At 39.5% G+C, this 23,934-nt stretch overlaps 1 protein-coding gene across 1 annotated transcript; it reads left to right on the top strand.

Annotated features, from left to right (window-relative positions):
• Positions 1-2,092: 2,092 nt before the first annotated feature.
• tasor2 (transcription activation suppressor family member 2) lies at positions 2,093-23,202 on the top strand. Its single transcript, XM_070907037.1, has 26 exons — positions 2,093-2,200; positions 2,496-2,644; positions 3,027-3,122; positions 3,218-3,290; positions 5,041-5,132; positions 5,228-5,365; positions 5,498-5,631; positions 5,758-5,774; positions 6,069-6,168; positions 6,271-6,365; positions 6,499-6,605; positions 7,066-7,138; positions 7,272-7,343; positions 7,467-7,937; positions 8,136-8,240; positions 8,388-8,460; positions 8,659-8,746; positions 10,112-10,378; positions 10,556-10,764; positions 10,954-11,081; positions 15,188-17,019; positions 19,096-19,218; positions 19,301-19,454; positions 19,568-19,673; positions 21,560-21,741; positions 22,828-23,202. Exons 1-26 carry the CDS (start codon positions 2,167-2,169, stop codon positions 22,923-22,925), a joined length of 5,016 nt encoding a protein of 1,671 aa, XP_070763138.1. The 5' UTR covers positions 2,093-2,166; the 3' UTR covers positions 22,926-23,202.
• The last annotated feature ends 732 nt before the right edge of the window (positions 23,203-23,934 follow it).

Raw genomic sequence — 23,934 nt, 5'->3', positions numbered from 1 at the left:
ATCCCACACAGTAGACCACTACGTACTTATTGCAGTTTTTGATTTTTAGGCAATGTAGCTCAACATTTCAACAATATAGGCTAACTAATAACATTTTTAGGATTGTATTACATATAATTGGGAAAGACACTGGACTGTATGTTGCCTTTTATGTCAGTAGCAACCATTAAAAATAATTAGGATTTAGTTGCAAAGAAAAACACCAAAAATCCCCAAGGCATTAGAGTGGCCAACCTTCTATGGCTACTTGCGCTTAGATGGTTCAGAAACTCCTGGAGTTCCCCTTGGTAAAACATAATGCTTGGGGCAGGTACTTGCAGTCTTGTGGTCTCACAACTCTGAGGTGTATGAACAAAACTTCAGAGCCATAATGCTGTGCAAGTGGTACATTAACTTGCCATAAGTTAATATATTGAAAGACCAGCAACCTCTTTTACCAATCAGAGCACTTGATTGTCGAGAGAGGTCACCTATTGTACCACAACTATATTAAAAATATAGGTTTTATGTATTTTTGACTTGGCCTGGTCCTTCCTTGTGTCTATGTAGTCTCCATAGCAAGCATCACTGTAGAGGAGGTGGGTGTTGTGATTATAGTATTGTCTTTCTGCAGCATTGATCTTTTCCTGTTGTTCCACATCTGGTAATTCTAGTTGCCCAGCTACATAATGCTGCCTACATTTGTTTGTGTTACATATCTGGCAACCAAAAAAGCACAGAAGTTCAAAGGTAGAGTGCATTCCAGTCAGACATTGTAGTTGTCTAGAGTCTATACAATAACATGTGCAAGTAAATTTCGAATTGTAAGTTCTGGTCTGACGGCGTCAGTCTGGGTCAAAGAGGACCTGTCATAGCTGGACTGGACCAACACACTAACGCCGAGTTTCCATCGAACACTTTAAGTATAATCCCTTAAAGTGAATCCCGTATCTTCATGTCCCTAAACCCGAGATCTATTTTGTGTTTCCACAGCAGACAGTACTCATAAAGGCAGGTATTCCTACCGTGACCCTTTGGGGGCTCCATACATTTTGTATTTTGTATCTCCCAAAAACCATAGATTGGAAGTTTTGTCCGTGCGAGCCACAGGCCACAACCAAAGAAGTTATATATGACACCACAGACTAAAAGCATGAGGTAGAAGTGTCTTAAAGCAGCTTAGAGCTGAATAATTGGCAGCTAATTCAGTCTCAGCTGGTTCGACACTTCTAGTAACCATTTCATATTACACAACAATTCAAGGTCAACATCAAAAATATTGTTTGATGGAGCTTAAAAATATCATTAACCTCACATCAGGTTGGTCAGCACTTTGAATGACTTTGTTGAAACTACTAACTCACAGAGGCAGAATGGTTTGTAAATCAGAAATACTGGTTTATTTACACAAATACTAAACCTTAAATTATAACGCCAGCAGAAATAAAAGTTGGATCTTAAGTTTGGTGCAGCCTGCTGGCAAAACTGCACAACCTCCGCAGTTCAGTCTGAGTAGCTGAATTTCATGGGTAATATGCTAAATACATGTTAGCACGGATCCCCAACTTCCCCTACTGTCTGTATAGTTACACTAAACCACACTACACTCTTATAACCTTCCTAACACTGATAGGCTGTGTCGCAGTTAGGATGATAGAAACACAGGTTTGACCATGCCAGTTCGTTTACAGTGGGCAATCATTAATTTTTCACTGGAAACAGGAAAACAGACACAGGCAGGAGAAGTGAACCGCAGGCGCAGACTAGCTTCGGCGAAGCTCCAACAACTGCCTCTCCACCGCCACAGTTTGGTGTACATTTTCAAGATGGATGCTTTCGCCTCGATAGGTTTCTGTTTCTTTTTCGATACGGAGTGGATACGCGTCGTTCGCTCCGGCATGGCGACTGAAGAGCTTTCATAATTAAATGGAATAATTACATGTGAAACCTTGGATTCATGTGGATGTTTTCGTTTCTACGCGTTTGGACTGTCGGTTATTTTTTAACTTCCTGGTTGTCGCATTAATATGTGTGTTGAAACTGCGGAGAAAGCTCAAGTTACTTTGAAAGGCTTATTGGATACAGGACACATGGGACTTTATGATTCTGATGTAATGTTTAAAACCAGAGACAACTGTTTTCAACGAAGGGCAAAGGGAGAACGACAGATTTCATAAGTGCTCAGCAATGGAAAGTGGGAATGGTGATGCCTCGAGTAAAGGTGATGAGCTTTTTTCTCCCTCGTGTAACTTTCACTTTAAGATCAACAAGAGATGTGGGTCGGATATTTCCCACTACCCCTCATCACTACACTTGAGATAAAAAATCTTCTGTTTTTATATTACTAGACGTATTATAGGGACGCGTGTCGTCTCTCACAGTACAAACAGCCCCAGGCTTGTGAAATAGCCTAACTCGGAAAGTTTTTCCTAGTAGAGAGCGGAACCGAAATTTGCTGCAATTTCGCGTTCTTGCTTGTATGTTCTGCTCATGTTTGCATTTTTGTCCACTTTTAGGTGTTTTGATACCCGTGTCAGCAGGTTCTGACGTCTTCCAAAGCAATATTTTGTCTCCACTTAAAAGTGCGTACTTGTATGAAGAGTCACAGCAGTCCTTCAGGTATAAGTCCGCTGTCTTGATAAAGAATCCCGCATTGGAAGAAAAGGTCAGTCCAAATGTTACTCCTCATGCCCACCATTTAGATGTCATTAAACATTATGCCACACGTACTGGTTAAACTCAAATTCACAACACACCACACGTTCACATTTAATCAATTGTTGCATAGGGTTTGATGACATAAACGTAAATAATTTGTATAATAGTCCCTTGTTTTGTTTGCTGTAGCTTTTAAGCTTTAGCAGTGACTACTAGGAGACTTAACTTTATATATTGTATCATTTTTATATAAGAAAACCAGGGCAAAGAATAAAGTGAATGCATGAAAATAGGAATTGCCCTTTAGTGCTCTGAGATGAACAGCAAACACGAAATTAAAACGACATTTGACAGCTATCAAACTGATTTCTTACTTTCTTTTCTATCAGTACAATGCTTTCCGAGCAAAGAGAAGAGAAGTAGGATATTCAGAGGAGGATCTGAAGGAATCCTATGGGTTTTTGCTGTTTGATGATGTCAACAAGGTGAAGACTTGAAACACGACCACACCTGAGTAAATGCATGTTAAAAATACAAATCTTCTGATCTTGCTTATGTTGATATTTGTATTTATTTAAAGGCTAATGCACTTGGAGAAACTGGTGTGCTCACTGGAAACAGCACATGCACAACTCTGGGAGATCCTTTGAATGGTAAATTATGATGAGTTTTTTTTTTTTCTTTTCCCTCATACTGCCGCTATGCCAAACCAGTAGTGAGATCACAGTGACATTTTAGTAAGTACAGCTCAGCCATGAACACACTAGAGGTCATATTTCAATGCAGAAAACACCCAGTTAAGATTTGTACACAACCATATAACTTAGATATACTTACTGGTTACTTGGTTAAATTACATTAAGCCTTTCTCATTGTCCACTCATTGTCCATGCATGCAGCCTGTCCATTATATTTGTAGTGCAGATGTAGAATATTCCATGTTGAGTGTCTGGTGCTCTCCTGCCTCTGAAAGTGAAAGCAAGTTCAGTACATGAAATACATACAAATGAAAGTGGAGGAACTTCTGTTGTGAAACAGAAACTATAAGTTGGTGCACAGCAGTTCAGTATAAGTTTGCCGGAGGCAGAAAGACAATGAATTCATAATTTATTGTCTGTTTCACTGTACAGTGTAACAGGGTCTCATTTATCTGTGACATGTATCCTTAAATTTCAGTTTTTCTTTATAACTTAAAGTTCGAAATTATTTCTTCTGTTATCCCCCTCCCCACTCTAGGCTGTGATAAATGTGGAGGTTATCACATGTGAATATTGGTTAAAGTCCCTTTTTATGGGGCTGTTTTTCTGTGAACAGTAGTAAGAAACTGCACTGGAGTGGCACGTGAAAACAAGAGTCCCACTGTGTCACATGTAATTGAATATATCAGTGTTTTACTTCACAGCCATGCTTGTTTTTGATCTGTTTTAGTTCCTGTGCACATTGCAGTGGTACTATAACGGATTTCCTCAAATACCTTCTCATAACAGACACCAGCACTTTATATACAGTCTATGATGCATTCTAAACATTAGGGCTGCATTTGTTAGTGCCTTAAAGAGACATTTGGGAAGGTCATACTGTTAGTATTTTGTAACTTTCTTCACTTCGACAGCACACCGTTGGTGAGGTAACATAAAAGGTAGCATAAAAGACACACCAAACCGGCCAAACCAGTTCTTTTTTTTGCCTCCTACTTTCAGATTTGCATTTTATTGTTTCCCATGAGTGAGAGAACCTACCTAAATGTCTTTCACTGTCAAGTGTCTTATCTATCCTCGTTGATATTTCAATGCAGTTTTAATTGTACTTTTAATATTTTAATGAAGTCTGAAGCCCTATTCAAAATAACTTTTTTTTTCAAAACTGGCTCTTACCTCACTTAAGAAAATACACTTTGTGGCAACACATGAACAGGCCTATAAATGTGGCCTTTAGTGAAGAAGCAGCAACATGATGTCGGACTCCTATCAGTCAAGCAAACAAGATCCCAAATGTCTCTTATTTTAAGCCTTACATTTTAGAAAATGAAGCTATTTTTTAAAACCCTCAGCAAGATACATTTGAAGAAGTGAAAGTAACTATTAAGAGCCTAGCAACTAGTGGCCATTAGAGATAATTCCTGCTGCAGAGAGAATACAATTTCTCCTTGTGGAATCAATAAACTTTACTGATTTGCTTTGTGGAAACGAAGAATTAAGAGTGAATGTTCAGCTGCAGTGGTTGAGGTCATTCATATGGTTGTTACACATGTGGTTTGTCCTTGACAACTGCGACACATTCATCTTTCAAGGTGTGGCCTTGTGTTTGGAAAGCCACTTTATGAGTTAAGCATGCTACTTCTCATATCTTAGTGAATGACCCTCCTTGACCACACCTTAAGTGAAAGTTTCCTGGTGTTCGCAGGTGTTTACATATCAATGTACTCTGACTGTTTGGATCTAAATCGCTGGTATCATGGGAAATCGGGATACATTGCCATTATCAGGCTGACAAAGGTAATGAAAAGAAAACTAAAATATTTGTCTGTGGTATGTGGTCATTGAATGAAAACATTTCATTAACTAACATTGTCCTTTGTTGTTACCAACAGGGTAGAGTTAAAAAGGTTTTAGAGAACTACACCCAGAATTTTACTGCACCCACTGAGGGGTTTGACTGTCATGTGTCTGAACAGTTGCCCTCAGTATCTTCCAAAACCAGCTCCTTTCTTGCCTTCGAGAGAACCCAGGTAAGAAGAGGCATGTGACTGGTGATGAAAAATCATACAGCATAGCCCCCCCCCACTGTTATATATAGCTACAAATGCACAGAAAATGTAGGTGCACGTAAAGCTCAAGTGCCTTTTGTTTTGACCTTGCAGTATTACATGTATGAGCTGCTAGATGATGGAAACAATGAGACGACTCAGTCTCCCAGCGCTGCCTGTCCTTTTGCTGTTGTATCATTTTCATATACTGATACCAAAGCAACATTTGTAGCACCACAGGAGAAAAGGTACTGTATCTCTACAACAAAACATGCTCTGCTCTGAGTGTTATACTATGTACTTGACCAAATACCATGTTATACAAACTGAGAATATTTAAGTCATGTTGATTGTTTCCTGATTTTTCTTTTCAGTGAGGAGAAAAAACTGGGTAAGTAATATGTAATTAATAGCAAACCTGGTAGGGTTTCTCCATATATATTGCTGTCAAAAAGAAATACAATAGCACTGTCATAAATTAGTTCAGCCCAAAAAACAGCTCATTTGGGCCACTGTTTAAAGAATATGTCATCGACTAATACACAGCAATATGTTAATAAAATAAACGTATACCTATACCCATTTAAATCATGGGTGTATTTTACTTGTATATGACCATATTTAATTTACTGAAAATAGACTGTTATGAACGTGCACATCATGTGATGATTTTTTTTTTCCCCAGTTTGTCATTACTTCCCATGGAGGGGTCAGCTTCAAATAGGCTCCCAGTTCTTTGGTGTTGGGCTGAGGTCTACAGCAGGGGCCTTGATCCCTGCAGAACTGTAAGTTAAATGTGCACATAGAAAACACACAGTATTCTTAAATTACTTTGATTATTTAGATTGTATAACTTTTCTGTGCATTGTCTTATTTTTCCATTTAAGGCCACCAGTGGTGAAAGTTGACCGAGCCATTTCCATGTTAAATCTGAGACAGCTGTTGCCAAGGGCTGTCTTTGATACCTGCTCCTCTGGTGAAGGTGCGCTGGTCGAAAATGTTCAAAAAAAATAGCTTTATTACGCTGGAGTTATTTTCAAGGGATATTTCAACATAATTCCTAGAATTCTTTTTTACATATCACTGATGACTTTGGCTTTTTTGCTATCTTTCAGTCTTTCTGGATGGCTTATACTGCAGTCTGTATGCGTTGGTCTCCTTTGAGACGGAAGAAACCAACTCACTCTCTCTGCTTCTGAGGGAGATCAAGGAGAAAGATATTGTGAGTTTCTGTTTATTGTCAACCTCTCAGAGACTTTAGGGCTTAGTCATTCATTCCATAAAATGTCCAAAATAACCACAAATACCCATCACTATTTATCAGAACCCAAAGTGTGTTTTATTCAATGTGGCTAACAGTCAGAAACCCATTTTTATAGGTATGCTAGTATACTGACACAGAAACACAGATAACCACGCAAACCTTTACATCTATACAATTGTAATCAGAAAATTATTGGTATTTTCATCAAATAATTACATGAACAATTAATTAATTGTTCGAATTGTCATTAATTATTTTTCTTCAGTCAATTGATCAGCTAATAGCTTCAGAGCTTGAAATTTCCATTGCATTACAACAGTTGGTCTTCTTTTTTGCACTGCCTGATAATATGTTGTTGAAATTTACTGGGTCCAACATCCAAAAACCGTACCTGAGAAACTTGCTAATGTTTGCACAGGCGCTCACTATTCCGCTGAAGGATGGTGGTTTTCTTATCCTGTTGCACACCTCCCATTTCCTCACATTTGATGGTAAGATATGAAAATGAGAACTGACAAAAAATGTACTATGTTGTCAGTCTCACAACAAAACTTGCTGAATTCTACCTTTGTTGACAACATAATTCAACTTCATATCAGCCACAAATCTTTGGGTTTTTTCCAGATACTGTGTCCAGTGCATCTGAGGTCCTGCAAGGCATGTTTGTGTTTCCAGACTCACGAGTTGTGCAGAGAGGTGATTACAGCATGTGTTTAACAGTGGATATTTTCATTTGATATGTTTCTCACATTACTTTAATAAAATTTTGCCCTGCTTAGTGGCACTTTTAAACAAGTAATCTTTCTTGATTTATCACAGACACAAAATGTGGACACAGAAAGCACGCCATCTCATCTGAAATCCTGTGGGTTCTACCGGTACTAAGTTATGCAGAGGGCCAAGTTGAGAAAACACCCATTGATCCAAGTGAAGAACTGTGTGAAGTATTGGCACAGCATATGCAGAGTTATGCAGCACTGATAAATCCTGGGTTGGCATTAAGTCCCTCTAGGGAAGTCAGCATATTTCCAGATCAGTATGATGTGCCGGATGACCACAACCACCTCTACTCATCCTCGGAGTGGACTAACAGAGCATGGCAGAGCTTCAAGTCATACCTGAGCAAACCAGTCTCCTTTCAACTGCCAGTCTCCAAGGCTTCAGAAATCCTCGTGAACGGAAAAGAGGAGCGAATAGAAGACCTTGATGATGATGTCTATATCTGTCTGTCATCTCCTGAGGAGGCACTAGCCAATCCTCATAGCATGGGATCTGAAGACCAGTTGACAGGTCAGAAATCTCCTGTAAATCTTGAGACTGTGGACAGTTGTATGACATGTGCTGAAGCACAAGCTGACTCAACAGCTGTGCCTCAAAATGTTGTACCAGACGATTTGCAAGCTGGAGTTTCTACCGAAGACCTGACTGTGCTGATTAAAACTGATGGTGATATGGGGGCAAAAAATCTCCTGACTCCCTCTACATCAGATGACCTTCCAGCAGAGCTGATTGTCAGCATCACTTCGGCAGAGCGAACTGTCACTGGTTTTTCAACAGCCAAATTACAAACAGCCGGAGTGAACTATCTGAATGGTGAGACTGTTGAAACCAAAAAGGTTTTGGATTGCCCTGAAGTCACCAATCTCACAAAAACAAAACGTAGGAAACTACGCAGGGGACATTCCAAAGGTCAGAAAAACGTATCTAAAGCCTGTGTTGAGACTCCTAGTTTTCAAACAGTCAAAATACCAGTGGAGGATGACAACTTGAAGAGAAAGGAAGACCAGGCCATGGAATTATCAGGCCACCTACAGTTGAGTAATCCCTCAAATATTGATTGGAGGAAAGTACAAAGGCGAAAGCGCACATTTGGAAAACTATCATCAAATAATAAAAAAATGAGATCTGCTACTATTAGCCGAGCAGTAGTAGAGGAGAAAAAATCAGACCCTGGACAGCAGAGCTTGGAAAGCACAATTTTAATGGAACTTGAAGCTTGTCCTCTGAGAAGGAAAACGGAGCGCTGGGACTTAAAGCCGGTTATCAGCGAATGTGGAAGAATCTTGGTTCCTCATGGCTCTGCAGATATTTCTGATCAGGTTAAGTCTTTAAAGGACAAACTTCAATATAAAAAAGATGAACAGTGCCCTGAAAAAATGTTGGTTGAAGCCCCTGTGAATGCTTTTGACACAGTCGAAATGGAGCACAAGTCTAGCACTGTTCCAGAAACAGCAGCGGACAAAACAGAGGCCACAACATCCAAGAATTTGGGGAACCATCTTCAAAATATTGTTGTCAGTCACATTAATCCTGAACACAGCATTTTGACACAGTCAGATGATGGCAGTGGTTCATTGACTTTGAATCCAGAGAGTAGGGAGTATTCTTCAGAGAATGATGGCACAGACACTCCTCCCTCAGAAGTAGTTAAAGAAAAACACACTGATACCCTCTCCCCAGGAAAGCCTGCAACCAAGGGTGACTTTCTGTTGAGTAAACTAAAATCAGTTCTTCTAAGGGGAAAGAGAAAAACAGGTCTCCTTGTGTCAGAGGAAACAACTGCAGATACTCCCCAAGACGATGGGCCTTGTCTCAAGATGGGCAAATTTGATTCAGACACTGGGATGCTGAAGATTAATGATGTAATTACAAGTGTCCAGGACACCAATGTGGGTGTCAAGGAAGTTTCAAAGATGCTATCAGTTGACCCTATTTTTGCATATGCTCTAGGCCTGACCCCTAAAGAGACACCAGATAAGATACAGAAAACTGGGGGTCAGGATACTCAACATCGGAAAGATTCATCAGAGACACGAGAACAAACCATTTTTGACAAACAACCTCAAATCATACAAAGACCTCCATCAATTTTTCCAAGAAGGGGTAGGATTAAAACTCTCAAAAAGCATCAAGGCATCTCTGCAGAACATGTAAAAAGAAAATGTAAGTCATATTTTAAAATTCAGAGATTTGGGAAGCTTGTTGTGCATTTGTGTATGATGTATAAAACCTCTTTAGTATTGTGCATGATATTGAAACTGACTGAACCTTTTCTTGGCTCACTTCACTGTCACTTCTTCAGCTGTCCTCAGCATGCTATCGCTTCGCTTTGCTAAGTATTTCTAGTTCTTAGTTTGCTTTTGCTCTTGCTTGTTCTGCATTTTTGCCAGTCCTATGCATCAGCACCCAAAAGTGGCATTATTGGCATAATAAACCAATCTCGTTGTTTGAAACAATGACATAGTTTACGTGTTGGTGACAAGTTCCTGATAGTAATACATTGATATAATTCAAATGCTTTCAATGTGCTACTTTTTATTTTCATGCAGTTTCTCTTTTTTCTCCTCTGTTTTGTCTTCACAGGGTGGTTGCATTTTCAAACCCCAGCTACTTTTGCAAGTGAAAAACTCAAAAACAAAGAGTGTACTAGGGATAATTCTGTCAGGAACCCTGTTAAGGAAAAAATGAACAGTGCTTGCTCATCTACAGATGCTTTGAACTTACTTGCTGACTTGGCACTCAGTGCCAGTAATGACCAGGTTCCACCACAACCAGACCCAGCACTTGAGAGAAAACCTGAGACAAGTTTGAAGAAGTGTGACCTTACAAAAGATGTTACCAGTGCTGAACAAGAGTCAGTTCTTCATGCTCTGCTTAGACAGCCTGCTGCTAGACCCCTTCAGCCTCTTGAGTCTCCTCCACCAAGCCATCTTGTGGGAGGCAGTGAATTGGTTGGTTTGGTATCTAAAGAACATGCTTACTCATTGCCCCCGTCTTCCTCTCTACTGTTGGGTTTGTCAGGTACACCCTTCCAGGTATCCCCTTTAAGTGGTTCTACCAGACTGCTGCACCATCACCAGAAAATGTATGGCGATGGAATTAAAACACTACAACTCTCTGTCTGTCAGGAAGACAGAAGTGAACACAACCACAGGACTCCAGAATACCTGAGTAAACACATGGTACGCAGAAGAAAGTTCAGGCACTCCCGTACCTTTGATATCAAGGATGGATCTGTCCAAGTTACAAAACAATGGAAAGAAAACTACGATTTTAATCTAGACAGCAAGTTTACGAGTGAGTCAAAGGATAGAGCTATCATCCGAGCCTTGCATGGGTATGTACATTGTGTTTATTATTTATACAAAGAATCTCAACATCAAAGTAAAAAAATGTATCATTTCACATAATTGACTGACTGTATCTAGTTAAGAAAGAAATATGATGTAAAGTTGAATTTTAGTTCAGATGATTATCAATCATTCAACTGAAAGAGTTTTTTTTTTTTTACATTTCACTTCGATAGCCCGTGGGATTCCTCCATTCAAGACACCAATGAAGAGGTGCGGCTCATCGTCCACATGTGGATAGGTCTTTTCTACAGCAGGTCAACAGACAGGTTCTTTCATGTTGACTCGAACTGTACAGATCCATGTTCAGAAGAAAGGGATTCTTTGGAAATGTCCAGTGGAATGGTATCAGCCCCAGCTCAGTCTGAGCTCAAGGCCAATTCATTTGCTCTTTTCCTTAGTGTAACAGACACTTCAGACCCTTTGATTTCAAAAGCATTGGATCTCAGCAAAAAAGATAACTCTGTCTTGGACCAAGGATCTGTGATTTTGGACTTGTCATTGAGAGACTCCAATGCAGATATTGTCACTTCAGAACCACAAGTCAACAGAAAACAGACTTCTGTGGCTGGTGAACAGAAAGAAGCTAGTGAAACATTGAACACACTCAAGTCATCCGTGGGACTACAGGAGGAAAGCACATCTCAGGTTTGGTTCTATTATGTTACTATTACATTAAAGACAAACTATTATGCATTTAATGTTTTTATCATGATGGTCTTTAGAACATAGAACAATTTAAGGACCAGGTTTGTGTGCTTGTCATGTAGTATTAGGCATCTTAATGGGAGTCACAAACTCTTGTGCCAGTTGCTTCGCACTCTGCACATCACCTCAGACCTTTTGGCCGCAGCTCCAAACAGTTGTCTCTGAAATGGAGACTTTGAACAGGGCTCACTCGGACCTCATGTCTCTGTCAATCTACCATTTTCTACCAACATCTGATATAAAGACTCTGAAATGCTATTAGGCAGACAGGCACAAACAAAACCTACATACAGCTGGGACTTGGGAGTATCCTCACACCCACAAGGCCAGCACCCTAGACGACTCCAGACAAGGAGGGTCCAACTTCTATCCAGGAGCATAGAAATTAGCCAAACTACGTATAGTTGGTGCCATTCTGCCTCCTGCACAAGCCTCAGCTCCTTCTCCAACAGGGGTGACATTCCACATGCTTATTGCTAGCTTCATTGGCCAGTTTTCAGTTAGACAAGGCCTGCACCCAACTAACCATATACCAGACCATTTATTCATTTCCTTATGGATGGTGACTCCAGAACAGAAGAGGGCCCACCTTCTTTGCCTGGGTTCAGACTGGCAAAGCCGCATGGGGGCAGGCCCAGCTACTAGGTGGTTCTGTGTAGACTTCTGTGTAGGCTTGGCTTTAAGAGGGAGCCCCATATCCATATTCCAGATACAGTGGCTATGTCTTGTGACACTAAGTATGGGAGAATATAGCTGAAAAGGTAACGAGCATAAATCCAACGGTCATTAGAACCATCAAAGATTTTAAGAAATGTTTAAAAATATGGTACAATAATCCAAAAACAGTGTTGCTATACCAGCAAACTCTCACCTCAGCTTAGCCAGGGGGAAGGGTGGCTAATTTTCCTACCTCAAATTAAGTGTTAATATTTATGCAATAGACAGGCTTAATTAGTCTAGTCTAACCTGACAATTTAAGACCAAGACTAGTCTTAAACTAAGTTTATGCAACTGGCCCTAGATGAGAGATAATCTCAATGAGACTTTTACCTAGTTATATAAAGGAGATATTGTCTGCAAGTGAAGTAGGGGTGATGTTCAGTAATGATCTGTCACATTAGCACCTTTTTTATCTTACCTTCTCTAATGGGAAGTCTAATGGAAATCCATGCCAACTTCCTGAAGATGCCGCCTATTCTCCATTTTGTTTGCGCTGTATAAACCATATACCAGAAGAAGTATTGATGTTTGTGTACTTAGTTCCAAGAGCCCAGTGCAGTGTCTGTCATGTTCATTTTTGATTGCACTCTGGTATGTTGATGCTGCTCCTGATGTACTGTATGATGGCTACAGGGAATTAACCAATTGAGAGGGAATACCTTCATACATCCTATTTACAGTATTAGGGCTCTGCAATTGGTGGGCAGGCAAAGTGAATGAGTGGACAGAAAAGCAGGCAAATTTAATGCCAAAATATGTACCAAAATTACACCCAATGCAGTTTTCTTGGGTTTGACATTTGTAGTTGATTGGGGATTTTTGTGGCTTTTCCTTTTGCCACAATTCTGGTTTGTTTGTGACTGATGCACCTGCATGGCAGGCAGCAACTATCTTGCCTCATTATACTTCTGTTGATGTCGACACACATTTCTAATTAGTATTCAACTTAATATAAAGCGTGTAGCAACCTTTTGTAATTGTGATTTACATGATTCATTGTTTGAATTGCTGGTGCATCAATAGTAAAAGTAACCTTGAAGAATCATGACAAAATTTTCAAAACATTGAAAAACTAAATTACCAGAGAGAAACAGAAGTTATGGTTTTAGCCAAATTAAAGACAGTTTATATTATTCTTATATTCTGTTTTGTCTTTCTTTTGCCAGTGCTACAGAAAGATTGTCCAGGTGAATGATGTCAGAAGCACCTATGAAAACAAGAGGACTTGTATCCCTTTGCAAGAAGCCAGCCGCCTGGAGCATACTGATATACCATCTTTTAAAGGTGATCGAACATTCATTCCTGTACAGGAAGAGATGGAACGTGTATCCATTCCGCCCAAAAATCAAAAGACTGCTTCAGGAATTGACCATGTCTTTCATGGATGCAACAATGAGAAGACAAATATGAAAGATGGCATTGAAAATTCAGAAGCTACAGTGATGGGTTTTTTGGAAAAACATGGTAAACAAGAGGTAGACTCCAACAAAGAAGCAGGCGATATGATTCACACAGTTGAGCATGATGAAATTGAATCCAAAGATGGGGGAAATTGGAAAGTAAAAGAGGAAGGCAAGACATACCAAGAAGGGAATATTGAACTTTCTCCAAAAATGATTAATACAGGTGATTATTCAACAAACAAAGAATCAGGTAAAGTCTGCAATGGAAATCTTTTGGAAAAAGAGAACCAGTTATCCAGTGAGGAACCTAAAGCAGTCTCACCAGGCAAGGCTGAAAATGTTAATGAAGATGTGGATTGTTGTACAGTACATGAAGGTAAAAAAATCAAAGATGATCACTTTGGAAAAGAAGATGGACTTGATGAGCAAGATAGTTGTGTTTCATCTGTGGAAGCTGACAGTGATTTGAGTGATCAACCATTACCTTTGATGTGTGATGGCCCAGACTCAGTAAAGAAGGATTGCATCACAGAGTGTAATCACCAAGCACCATTGGATGAGCAACCAACTCAAGCAGACAACAAAGAGGATGCCTGCCATGATTTGCAGTTGAGAAGGCTATGTGCAAATGGCAGTGCATTGACAGATGAGCATGCCATTTCAGAAAAAGCTCCTCATGCTTCATCAGAAATGGATCCTATTTATAATGAATCTGCAGTTGAGCAACATTCAGAAAATGATATTTGTTCAGCACATAAGGCACATTATCAGAAGGCAGCATCACCCATGTCTAATGAGAGCACCTGTTCATTAGATGGGTCTCATGCAGATGGGTCTATTCCCCAGACAAATGACATACTTCCTGTTGATACAGGAAGCCAAAACAAAGTAATGGCAAAGTTCAACCTAAATAGTAATGATCAGGATACCAAATCAATTGAGGGAGAGCAAAAGGCTGATAACACAACTCAAAAAGAACTGTTTCATCATCAGTCTCATTCACCTCACTGTGAGGTTATAAAAAGGTGTGAAGCTGAAGTGGCATTGACTAAAGAAACAGATCTCAAAAGCGACGAAACAAATGAGGGATTGGAAAAGATCTATTGTGGGGTTGTAATTCCGTTTATTGGAATAGACACCTCCGGAAAGGATACAGTACAACCACATGACCCACACTCACAAGGCATGGTTGAAGAAGTTCAGGGCCAGAAAGAAATACCATTTATCAGTGAAACTACCATCCCTGAAACTGCCCTACCCACAGACGTATGCAGTACATCTCAAATGTACAGTAAAAAGGCGGAACTGTCTGCTGGCAAAATATCACTAGCACTTCTTGATGTAAATGAAACCAACCAGCCAGAGGTCTCGGGAAGTGAGTCTGATGGACGGTGCGCTACCCCAACTATGGATGAGAAACCATTTGAGTTCTTAACTTGTGTTGGCCCTAGTAGTAGTACTTCTGCTTTTAGTGGTAGTGACACCTGCAAAAACATGACTGAGAAATGTCTTAGCAGAAGCTCAACACTTATAAAGGATGAGATGCTTCTTGAGCGAAAACATTGTCCCCAATCCACAGTTAGCAGTGATCCTAACCCTCATCATGGTCTGGGCCCTGATCTTGAACTAAGAACTCTAAGAGCTCTAAGTATAGACAAGTTCCTCTCTAAATCAAGCCACACTGGCAAATCCAGCCAGATTGAAACAGCTGGTATGAAACACACTCTTGATCAAACCCCTAACCCCAGCATCAAGTATATCCCCACTTGCTTAGCCACAAGCCACACCTTAGCTGACTCTAAGGACAAGAAAATAAGCAACACAAAGCCAGTAGTGGTGTCAGCCTCTACCTCACAAGAACTGAACACAGAATCATCAGGTCACTGTCTTAAATCACCTTTCTCAAAATTAGAGGAAGTACTCGGTGTTAGGTTGCAGCTCAAGAAAACTGACACGTCAGTTCATCAACACTATTTTGAAAGAACAGATAAAATAAAGGAGGAAACCTCTGTAGTACAAGATTATTGTCATCCCCATAGATCATTTCCCTCTACTGAGTGTTTGCAAGCCATTAAATCAAATATTGACCAAGGTAGACACAAAACATCACAAACAAATTTAAGTAATGAACCACACTCATACAATCAGCGTCCTGTCATGGCTGTGAAACCATCAAAGAGTGATGAAATTCAAGCAGATTGCATCTCTGAAGGCAGAGAAGTTGAAAACTATGTAATGTCAGTTTTTTCAAACAATAAGCAGACTAAAACCCCCATAGTCTCATACATCACACCAGCTACCATGCTATTTGACAAAAAGACAGAAAGTCTCAAGGGAAATTCTGAAGGATTAAATGATGATAAGCAACAGGCCAGTCACCTTTCTTTCAAGAGCAGTTGGTTATCAAATGACAGAAAACCTAACTCAGATGAAGTGAAATCTGTACTTCTAGATCCTTCATATCAGTACGAAGGAAGGGACATTACAAAATTCAACAAGATTCCTTCATCATCTCCCCCCTTGCACTCTTTTGAATTTGCAAAAACGTCCTCTAAACTTGTTGACAAAAACCAAGGTTTAGTTGAGAAAATTGGTCAAACAACTAAAGAGAGCATTGAGATGGATCAGAACGACTGCTCAGACGCATCAACATCAGTTGTGGATTACAAAGATGATAGCATAATGGATGGCAGTCTCTTCCTTGGACCTCCAAGCTCACTTACATGTACAGTCTATAACACCAGCCGGAAGAAATCTTATTCTTTTCTAGAGCAGCTTTCTCAGAGGTTCCTACAAGATGACGTCACTCAGGCGTCAATGGAACAGGAGTGCCTTATCTTCTCAGAACAAATGAAACAGCTTTTGAAAAGGAGTAAGATTGGATCCATCTGCCAACCGGACGCACATGACCAATTGAATTGGTCTTGCTCCAGTCCTGTGACTGTGCACTTCTCCAGTCTAGAAGAGCAGGAGGATTCAGTGGATCACTTGGATGCACCATCACTTGTTGGACAAAAAATCAAGGTTGACATGTCAGACAGGAAAGACCTGGCAGACACCACAGAGGAAGAAAAGACTTTGCATCTTCAAAAATTATCTCAAACAGGCAACCAAATGGAACATGCTGGGGTTTCTGGCATGACTGCAGAATGTGCCAGGGTGTACGAAGCAATGATGAATGATGTTTGTGCTATCAAAAAGGTCCCATCAAGACAGAAGCACTTCAGAATGGATCGAGGTTACCCAAAGACTAAGACTAGTAACCATTTTGACTTCTGTGATCAAATGAAGAGAGAGATGGATGAGAGTTTTCGCAGTAATCTGAATTCAGTTGTGAAGAAATCCTGTAAAACAAAGTACAGATTCTACATATTAGTGACGTCAGATGATGCCTTCTTTGAGGAAACCAAGGTAAGTTTGTTTTCAACAAATTTCCAATGCACTATTTCTATTAACTATATATTAATTATACTGTTTTTAGCCTGCATTCCTGAACTAATTAAAGTGATATGGCACCCATAATTTATTTATTTATTTTTTACAATGAAGCACTCATCCCTTGTACAAAAGGTGCCAGTACAAATTGCTCTTTAATGGAGATCGGAGGTTGTGGTCTGCTTGGATTCACTGCAAGTTTTCATAGAGGTCAAATGTATCAAAATATCCATGCAAACCTGTAAGTCTACTTCTGCAGGATAAGCAATTTCTCTGAAGTCCATCTGTATGATCATTATGTTCCCACGGTAATATTTCTGTAAAATATGGCTAAATTCACTGCCTCTATCCCAGTCCTCACACACTATCCCAAAACTATACACAGTTCACAGTAGCTCAGTATTGTTTGTAAGGTATATCTCTATGTGTTGCTGTTCTAGAGCGTCATCATCAGATGGAGTTGCCCAGTTGTCATGGAAATTTAGATGTACACATTTCCATTTTTTCTGAGCAATTTTAGGACCCCTCAACTGAAAGTTCCCTCTTGACCTTGAAATTGGCAAAGTTGAACATGTTGTTTTGTAGGTCAAGAATAAACAATTGTTAAAGTCCAATGGAAATGCTGCTATAGTACACATATCTGTTCTGTAAATCGCATGTCCTGTGTTCTCCTTTGAGAACCAAAAGAGAACTTAATATTTTTTGGTTTCATCTCTATCTTTGCATTAATTTGTTGGAATACCGTTAGTTCTGCATCTGTGTAGACGGAGAACGTGTTTCCATGCAGCTAATCAAATAGCTTTATTTTAAACCATATTTGCATAAAGCAGTGACGTCACCGTTCTATCATTGGTAAATGGTTACTATGACCAACAGGCAGACAGCAGCGTGCTACACATCACAAGAGCCACAGAATTTGAACAACTTACAATCATGAACACACATTTTGTCCTGCACCTTATTGAACGAACCACCAAACAAACATTGTGGCGAGTGCACTGCTAACTTCACTTTGCAGGCTAGATTGCAAATTGCAGCACATTAAACAACATGTAAATGTACCTGCCAATATAACTTCTGTCCATTTAGATGCTGGTGTCCGTACTCTTCAGTACCATGCCTCTTGTTCCCCTGCTGGTGCTCAGCCTGCCAGCTTCTGCCATTCAAACACAGACACCAACACGCCCAGTTGAACCACTGACATGAAAAGGAGCATTTCTGATATTTCCCAAAAAAACTTTCTTTCTTCCTTTTAATAAAAAAGAACTATTGACAATACTGACATTATTTTTTTTACTACAAAAAGGATGGCTAAATTTGAATTCAGTTGGACAGGACTGACTTCCTGTTCTAATGCACGCACTTGCTTCCTTGGTTGACAGGGTTGTACATAAGCACGGAAGCAATGTCTTTAGCCATATTTAGGTGAAACCACCACTGTAACACTGAGTATATGCATGAGTGGCAGGAGAGATGATTCTATGGTCGTGATTTTTACACCTTGAAATGTTGTCACTATTGAAATCTGTCTTGACTGCTTTGAATCCAAACTAATCACAGCCTCTGTCCTTAATTGCGGCGCACATACATACAAACATTTTTCTGCTCTTTTTCAATCCTACAGGGGTGAATGTTTCATAACCACAACATACATTTTGGGTGAAGTAACATTTAAAAAAATATTCCCAAGAGGATTTTAAAAGAGGTTATGATCCCGATAGTCACTGCCTAAGCCAAGACTGAGTCATTTCCATACATAGATCATTTCCATACTTAAGTAATGTCTCTCTACATTTATTGTACCAGTTATTGAGGTGTTGGTTGATATTAAGAGGTAATTGAATAGATGTTAAGATCATATCAAAAGAATGCTGAATTCAAGGATATCATACAGCCATTTAATAACCCATGTACGCATCTGTAGTCCCCAAATACTGCATATTATAGCAAGTCAGGACAAGGGACTCATTTGTTAATGTCATAGCAGTGTAAGACTTGCTAATGGTGAATGTTTTTTAAAGATTGGTGGGATTTCTCCTTGATTTTCAAAAGGCACAGTTGGAGGCAGAGGGTCATACTGCTGTACAGCCATCTGAGTTCTTCCTTGGTGAGGATAGTTCTTCATCTCTACTCATCATCCTCAGGAATGAAGACATTGCAGGGCACATTTGTGAGGTATTGATCAGCTTTTGAAAAGATCATGACATTTTGCCATAGATAATCAGGAAGGTAATGACTCTGCTCTCTGCTATCTCAGGTCCCACATTTGCTCGAGCTAAAGAAGTCACCAGGTGTGCAGTTTGCTGGAATTGACGAACCAGATGATGTTGTGAATCTCACCCATCAAGAGCTCTTCACAAGGGGTGGTTTTATAATGATTGACAGAGCAGCACTGGAGCCCCTCAGCCTTTGTATGTGCACTTTTAACCAGTACCAGCTTTATGTTGTTTGAGATCTTGTTATGTAAGCATCTTATAATTAATCCCAGTTTAACTCATAATGTCAACTTTGTATTAATTTTAAGGCAACATGAAAAAAATGTCAGAAATCTTGCAAGAACTAAGCAGAACAGGCAAGTGGAAATGGATGTTGCACTACAGAGACAGCCGTCGACTGAAAGAGAATGCGAGGTAGGGGTCAACTTTGGAAAAGTAACTACAGAAAAACTCTTGTTTCTCACTTGCCTATTTAGCAGGTTACAGGTGTTCTAAAAGCCTTTTTTGTAATTCAAGTTTTTCTGGTTAACTTTTCCAATATCAAGCTTCAGGACTTTAATGCCATACAACTTTGCCTCAGTGTGCTCATGATAAAACAACAACAATGACAGCATAACAGTCAAGATACATAGTAAGAAGATGCGTAACACACAATCCCCACCCCATAAAACATTACATAGATCCAAGGATGTAGGACATTAACAGTAGAAAATAAAATAAAACATCAGGTGCTTTAAAATACAGTAGTAGTTAGTGCTTTGCTTTTATCAAGTGCTGGTGCAGAATTGGGGAGCCATTTAGTTGTTGTATGGTTCTACAGTAAGTGCTGTTGAGGTGCTGTTTTAGTTTAAATGGCCTTGAGTCTTTCTCCTGAAGGGAGAGTTATTAGGAGGGGGTTGGCGTGGTGTGTAGAGTCCTGTAGTATTTTTAGACCTTTGCACTGAATGGGGGTCTTGTTGATGTCAGAGATGGGGGTGAGTTTGCAGCTGATGATTTTTGAGTCGGAGAAAACGATTCTGTCCACCTGCTTCCTCTGCTGAGCTGTGGAGTTGCCATACCACACATATACAGAAAAGGTGAGAACACTTTCCATCACAGCTCTGTAGAACTGCAGCATCCCCTCTCTGGACACCCCAAGCTTTTTGAGCTATCGCAGGAAAAAGAGTCTTTGGTGGGCTTTTTTGAAGATGCAGATTGAGTTGTCATCCCATTTCAGAGTGGAGAAGATAGTCATTGCGAGAAACTTAAGGCTCTCCACTCTCTCCACCTCCAGGCCATTGATGGTCAGTGGCAGGAGAGCCTCTCTATCTCTCTGAAAGTTCACCACCAGCTCTTTAGTTTTGGAGAAGTTCAGTTCCAGGTTGTAGAGAAGGCACCAGTCAACCAGAGACATGACCTTATTTCTAAAGGCTGATTCATTGTCACATGAAATCAGCCCTACGGCTGTTGTGTCATCAGCAAAACACATTATGCAACATAAATCAATGAACAGGTAATAGAACAAAACAAATCGGCACATAGAAAGAGCTAATACAAGTAAAATAAGACAAACCAATAAATAGAGAGAAAAGGGATACCAAGCATAAATAAAAACATAAATACAACATAAATGGGATAGCACATTTTCATAATAAAATAGTAGGAATATATACTATGTTATGTTTCTTTCAGTGTATATACATAAGAATATTAGACCAAACTTCATGTCCCTTAGTAATGATTAGTCCTTGTAATTAGAGATTGATAAGAGGCACTGATTTGAACCATTCAGCAAAATCGGGCTTTGACTGAATAACGATATTTTGAGCTGCCATTGCAAGTCTAAATTCTTGTTTGGAAACACTTTGTGGCAGGAGAGACCTGTCCTCCTAACAAGCTCCGCCGGGGAGATTCTGGCGCTGGTTTGTGCAACCAGCCTCCAAGACTTTTAAGTATTCCATTAGTCCAAAATGGAGAAATGAAAGAATGTTCCTGCATTAAATGAAAATTAAATGAAAAGTAGCTGCTACGGTGATAATCATCCATGAGTCCTATTTTAGTATAACTGGCGTATAATAATACCTGTGTATAACCTTGTAGTGTGTAACTTTGCCCACTGCATCTCTAACTGACCTTGAATCAGCCCCCATGTATCTCCTTATATCCTCCTTTTGTGTTTAATCTTTCCCAGATTTTCAGTTACCATATAGAGAGTTTGCCATAACGTTATAAAAGACTGATGCTGATTGTGTAGTTTATAAAAAGCCTTTCTGTTCAAATCTTGCCTATCTGAACATTATGTCTGCCCCTCCCACATCCAGATTGAGTGCAGAGGCAAAAGAGAAGAAGCACTTCCTAAACTGGTGCCAAGAAACTGGAATATTGGAGGTGTTGCCTTACCACGAGTGTGACCTCATGTCAAGAGATCAGCCTGACTATCTCGCATGTTTGGTCCGTTTGCAGGTCCAGAACATATCAGCCCGTTACCCTGTTTTCTTGACTGGTGAGACACTACTGCATAAACACATGAATCATAACATTCAATGAGTCACATGACAATGTGGTTTTATTTTGAAGATGATGTTTGCAAGATTTGATAAACATCTCTAATATACACTGCCCGTCCCAAAAAAAGTTGCACACTAATATTTCGTTGGACCGCCTTTAGCTTTGAGTACGGCACGCATTCGCCATGGCATCGTTTCTATAAGCTTCTGCAATGTCACAACATTTATTTCCGTCCAGAGTTACATTAATTTTCTGCCAAGATCTTGTATTGATGATGGGAGAGTCGGACCGCTGCGCAAAGTCTTCTCCAGCACATCTCAAAGATTCTCAATGGGGCTGAGGTCTGGACTCTGTGGTGGCCGATTAGCCTCACTGATCAGTGGTTTTCTTAGGGCTACACAGCTGTTTAGTCCCAATCCCTTGAGTTCCCTTCGCATTGTGCGTGTGGAAATGCTCTTACTTTCACTATTAAACATAGCCATGAGTTCTACTGTTGATTTCTTACGATATGATTTCACCAAACGTTTAAGTGATCTCCAATCACGATCATCCAAGAGTTTGTTCCGACCACATTTCTCCCTCGAAGATGATGGTTCACCACTGTCCTTCCAGGTTTTAATAATGCGTTGGATGATTCAGCAATCTCCTTAGTTGTTTTCTTTGCTTGATGCAGGCCAATAATTTAACCCTTCTGAAACGGATTAACATCCTTTCCACGACCACAGGATATGTCTGCCGACATGGTTGTTTAAGAAATGAGAAGCTACTCACCGCATCAGCTGGGGTTAAATAAGTTGTTGGCAGCTGAAACATATTCATCACTGCAGTAATTATCCAATCGAAGGCTCTTACCTATTTGCTTAGTTAAATCCAGGTGGCGACTTTTTTTTGGGCCGGGCAGTGTATAATTAAGAGCAATTGCTTTCGACACAGTGCCAAAACTGACTGTGTTAATTGGACATAAAAAAAACAAAAGTCACATAGTGCTGGTTGAGTTTCTGCATTGTCTCTGGGTTCACCTGTATCAGTTTTAGTTATTGCACAGTGCAAAAGGAATGACATGTTTTTCTAATTCTTACAGATACAACAACAGACAGCACATTTGGAAGGAATGGAATTATAACAATGACTTTCAACTCTTTCCTGACGTGTTCTCCAAGCGAAACATTTACAGTCTGACCTGAAAAAGTCAGAAGGACAAACTCACAAGATGTGAGGAGAAACCCGTAATGGTTATTTCAAACATACTACATTTTATTATTTTTCCTCGGTACAGTTCATCTCCTTTGTAAGCAGCAATAATTATTGATTTATGACATGCTTTTTGTTCATTTGTAAACTAAATTATTGTTCAGTGAATGGATAGAGTTACAATAATGCCAATATTTAGGCAGGTGTACTGTATAGACTATTTTTATTGTAAATTGTATTGTAACCTGTTTTTTTTTTTTTTTTTTTTACATGATGTATATTTTGTCTTTTTCCTTACAATCTTGACTTTTTACATTTGTAGCACAATCATTATTAGTGTTTGTTTAATTATTACTTTTTTTGTGGTTTGGTCTTTTTTTTCAGGTAAGAATTGACCAAGCCTTGCAACAAAGCTAAATTAGGCTGTTTCTACGTGTTGTGTATTTGACATATTTAGGTACGCTGTTATGGTTTCTGACTGTGATTCTTAACTCTTAAGTGTTGAATTGTTTGAGCGCATCAATTTCACATAATCACTAAGTGCTAAATATTTAGTTTTCATGGCATTCACCCTGTACAGAACAATGACTGAAAATAAAGATTGTTTTTATTGTTTTGCGTTAAAAAAAATCATCCATTCTGGTTGATGAATCTACACTTTGATCCTGGTGTGATATTTAATATTTCAAATAAATAATCAGGGTACACTTAAAACATAGTATAATGGCAATGATTTGATGTATGTACAGTCAAGTATCAATAAGGGTATGAGTTGGCGAAGTGACACAAAAACATGCAATGGAAAATTATAAGTAAAGAACTTGGTTTAACCAGGAGAGGGCCTCACTGAGAATGAAAATCTCTTCAACAGGAGTGTCCTGGACAAGACAAGCAGACTGAACACAGAGGTTACAAAACAGTAAAGGTCAGACTTGTAATAGATAACAATTTGAAGAGCAGATGTGATCAGAAGGATCAAGTAACAGCAGTATAATAT

This window comes from Enoplosus armatus, chromosome 6 (genome assembly GCF_043641665.1).
Source record: "Enoplosus armatus isolate fEnoArm2 chromosome 6, fEnoArm2.hap1, whole genome shotgun sequence".
Taxonomy (NCBI): Eukaryota; Metazoa; Chordata; class Actinopteri; order Centrarchiformes; family Enoplosidae; genus Enoplosus; species Enoplosus armatus.
This window is presented reverse-complemented; position numbering and strand designations above follow the sequence as displayed.

Bases quoted from the DNA above. Each gene is read 5' to 3' on its own strand.
- tasor2 (XM_070907037.1), top strand. From the start codon at position 2,167: ATGGAAAGTGGGAATGGTGATGCCTCGAGTAAAG. The intron at 2,201-2,495 runs GTGATGAGCTTT...GTCCACTTTTAG, and splicing joins TGGTGATGCCTCGAGTAAAG to GTGTTTTGATACCCGTGTCA. The intron at 6,366-6,498 runs GTGCGCTGGTCG...GCTATCTTTCAG, and splicing joins TACCTGCTCCTCTGGTGAAG to TCTTTCTGGATGGCTTATAC.